The 3,817-nt window shown below is 51.3% G+C and overlaps 1 protein-coding gene across 1 annotated transcript; it reads left to right on the forward strand.

Annotated features, from left to right (window-relative positions):
• The first annotated feature begins 3,204 nt into the window (after nt 1-3,204).
• On the forward strand, nt 3,205-3,817 carry PNMA8C (PNMA family member 8C). The gene is given in 2 exon segments (XM_068527601.1): nt 3,205-3,249; nt 3,251-3,817. Coding segments are annotated over 2 exon segments (612 nt in total).

Below are 3,817 nucleotides of genomic sequence, written 5' to 3' on the forward strand. Positions count from 1 at the left end.
TTGAAAAGTAATGTGTTAGTCCTGTCGTTTTATAAAGGAAGAGTCCTGGTTGGTTATGACCAGTTAGTACTCAATAAAGAAGCAGGTCCACAGGACTTCCTTGGTAGTCCAGCAGGTACGACTCCACGCTTTCACTGCTGAGGGCCCGGGTTTGATCTCTGGTCGGGGAACTAAGATCCCACAAGCCATGCGACCAGAAAAAAAAAAAAGAGAGAGAGAGAGAAGCAGGTCCACTATGAGGACACGGGGTAAGGAACTTATTATGGGATAGAATCTTAAGCAATTGTAGACAAAGCTGGGGGAGCTGAAGACCCAGGAAGGGGTGGTGGGAACATCGAAAAATGTTAATAACTAGGGAGCCTGAGGGTTGCTGGAGGAAAAGTATACGTAAGGTCGGTGCCTCTGTAACTAGTACTGGGTTTTAAGTCCCTGTAGGTCAGTTGGCTGCGTGGTTGGGAAACTAGAACCTGGAACCCATGAGAATAAGCTGGAAGCCTCAAGCGTCTCTTACCAACTTCAGTTCCATGTGTGACCTGCTGGAGAAGCTGGTGCCTTTCCCCTGCTGAGTTGCTCAGGCTCCTGGCCCCAAATTCACAGAAGGTGGAAAAGGAAAGCTGGTGGGAGCAGGTGGAGCTGAGGTCCGATGCTGCCCCAAGCCCACGAGGTGAGCCAGCAGATCAGTGACAAGAGGCATGAGCCCCGTTGTGGCCCCTGGGTCCTGTGCAGACCTTCCCACCACAATAGCTATTGCGTCACTTCTGTTATCTAAATCTCATGCAAATTTCCTTTTAGACAACTCTAACCCAGAGGCACCAGGGGAAAGGTGTTCTAGGATACATAGGCCCAACTTAGCTAAGTTAGACAGAACTAAATTGCCACACAGCCCAGAGGGGGAGAGCAGCCTACCCAAGGTCACACAGCAGCTGTATGATGGAACAGGAACCAAGCCAGGTGACACAATAGAGCACTTTCTTCTCAGGGAACAGCATAGTGTCATATGAGGTTAAATGTTTAGGCCCAGGCGTCAGGGTGCCCGAGGAAGGAAGTCTAGCTTTGTCATTCATTAGCTATGTGGCCTTAGGTAACTGAATTAACCTCTCTGATCCCCAGTTCTCTTGCCTATAAAATTGGGGACATTAGTAATACCCCTTCATAGGGTTGTTGTAAAATGAAATGCGTGTGTAGAGTTTAGCATGGTGCCGGGCACATTATGAGAGCTTGTGGCAGGCATGACTGTGTACACTGTTATTTCCAATTCCCCTGCACTTCTAGGTGCATGGGTGACTGTACTTCCCCACCTCCCGGAAGTTAGGTGTGGTCATGTGACTTGCTTTGGCCAATGAAATATGAGCAAAAGTCACATGTAGCTTCCTGGCGGAAGTATTCAAACGCTGGTGCATGAGTCGCTCTGCTCTCTAGTCCCTTGCTGTGGTAGTCACGGGAGCACACGATGACTTGGAAATAAAAAAGCAGCCTGCATCACTGAACCACAGCATGAAGGGGGTCGCCCTGAGAGGTCTCTGTGATTCTCTCTGCTCTGCCTTCCTCTGGATGTAGAATTCATCCTCAAGATGCCTTCTCTTGTGGTTCCCAGATGGCTTCCTGCAGCTCCCATATTTATTCTTTCCCATCTAGGGGGAAAGAGAGGGTATTCTTCCTCACAACTAGTCACAAAACTCCTGAGCGTCTTTCTAATTGGACTGAGTCCATGTATCCAGCCCTTAACCAATCTCCATGACCAGGGAGATAGAATGCACTGATTGGCTTAGGCCTGGGTTACCTGGGTGACCACTTCTGAACCAATCACTGTGGCAAGGGGGTGGGATTATGCTGATTAGTTCAAACCCTTCAGTGCCCATCCCTGGAGCTGGGAGTTTGGAGGGTGTCAGTCTGATTCAAACTTATGGCTTTTATTACTGGGGTGGTAAGAGGAGAAATGGCCATTGTGAAGGTGAACACGTGTGCAGGACATTTCTTTTTCCTTTTAAAAAATATATTTGAAACAGTCACAAACTTATAGGAAAGTTGCATGTATGGTACAAAGAACATCCCCCCCACCAACGGTTTTGAGGGTAAATTGCAAATCTGGTCCCCTATCATCCCTGAATATTGTAGTGGGTGTGTCCTACAAACAAGGACATTCCACAGTAAAGATACTTTTGTTCCCTTTGATTCATACATTTTACATGAGACAACATAATAGCCCACATTCCTCCACCAAACTTTCCATTTGTCTGTTTACTTATATCCTCATAGATTCATGGATTCTTGTTTTATTTAAGGGGTTATGATCTGTTGCGCTCATTTTTAATGTTGATGCTCAAAATGCCCCAGATTTGGCCAGTGGGAGCCCTTCAAGCTGGCTCTATGCCCTTCCACCTGTTCTCATCATTCTTTGAGCATTTCCTTACTTTCTGACCCCAAAAATGTTCCAGGCTCATCTTGTATCTTCCCTGTCCCCCGACCCCTAGAATCAGCCATTTTCTCAAGGGAGAAGAGAGGGTACTTCTGAAGGCGGGTGGCTGACCCCTCACCCCTGAATGACTCCCCTCAGACTCTGATTTAAATGCGGCCGGGCCGGGCCAATGGCACAGGCATCGCTCTAGCGGTTGCCATGGAGACCGCTGAGCTGCAGAGCAGAAGGAGGCGGTGATGTCATTGTGGGAGCAAGTGCAGCGGCCACATCCTTGTCTTAGCCAGGCCACAGGGCAGTGAGGGTAGCCCCTGGGCCAGCGGCAAGGAATGAGCCGCCCTGCCTGCCGGGCACCCTCGCAGGACACCCCGGTGGCAGCAGCCCCGGGCGATCAGCCGTCCCAGATCTGCTGAGACTGACAGGGCCTCTGAGACCTTTGAGGACCACCGCCAGAAAGAGGGACCAGCATCTTCATACTCTCTCTGGTGCGGCCTTGCCTAGGACTCAGGATCCATGAGCTAGCCGGCAGACACCTACCCCTGCTTCACACTCTGTAAGTCCCTAGGAATTCCCAAGAGCCCCCTGGAAGGAAGGTTACAGAAAGCTGGACACTGTGCAGCCCTGTGGGCAGGGCCTGGGGCATCTTTGGCTGAGGTGGACAAACTAGGCCCCGTGAGGCGTCTCTCTTTGCCTTGGGAAGGGGTCGTGGCATCCTGGATAACTTTTTGGATTCCCGAGGCAGCTCAGGTGTGCACCGTCGGGCATACTGCGGCCTCAGAGAGCTGGGCAAGATGCTTTTCGGCGTCAAGGACATTGCATTGTTGGAGCATGGGTGCAAAGGCTCTTGAGGTGGACAGTTACAAGTCTCTGATGATCCTGGGTATCCCGGAAAACTGCAACCATGAGGAATTTGAAGAGATCATACAGGCCTCCCTAAAACCTCTGGGTGAGTTCGAAGTGGCTGGGAAGGCCTTTGTGGAAGAAGAGAGATCCAAGGCCGCCATCATTAGGCTGGCAGAGGACATCAATTATGCCGTGATCCCCAGGGAGATCAAGGGCAAGGGCGGCATGTGGAGAGTGGTCTACATGCCCCAGAAGCAGGATATTGAATTCCTGAACAAGCTGAACCTCTTCCTGCAGAGCCAGGGCAGGACGGCGGAAGATGTGGCCCAGGTCCTAAGGCAGGAACTGTGCCCGACAGTGATGGGCCCCAGAGAGCTTCCTGCCAGAAACTGCTATGAGCCCGGGCCAGGGGAGAAACAGGGGCCTGGGGCCACTGCTGCGGTGGACGGGGTGCCACCTCTGGACTCCACGAAGGAGAGCAAGGAGGGAGATGGCAAGAAAGGCAAGCGGAAGCCCAAGAAAAACCGTCGACGACACCAGGCATCTGACAAGAAGCTGTGA

This window comes from Eschrichtius robustus, chromosome 19 (assembly GCF_028021215.1).
Source record: "Eschrichtius robustus isolate mEscRob2 chromosome 19, mEscRob2.pri, whole genome shotgun sequence".
Taxonomy (NCBI): Eukaryota; Metazoa; Chordata; class Mammalia; order Artiodactyla; family Eschrichtiidae; genus Eschrichtius; species Eschrichtius robustus.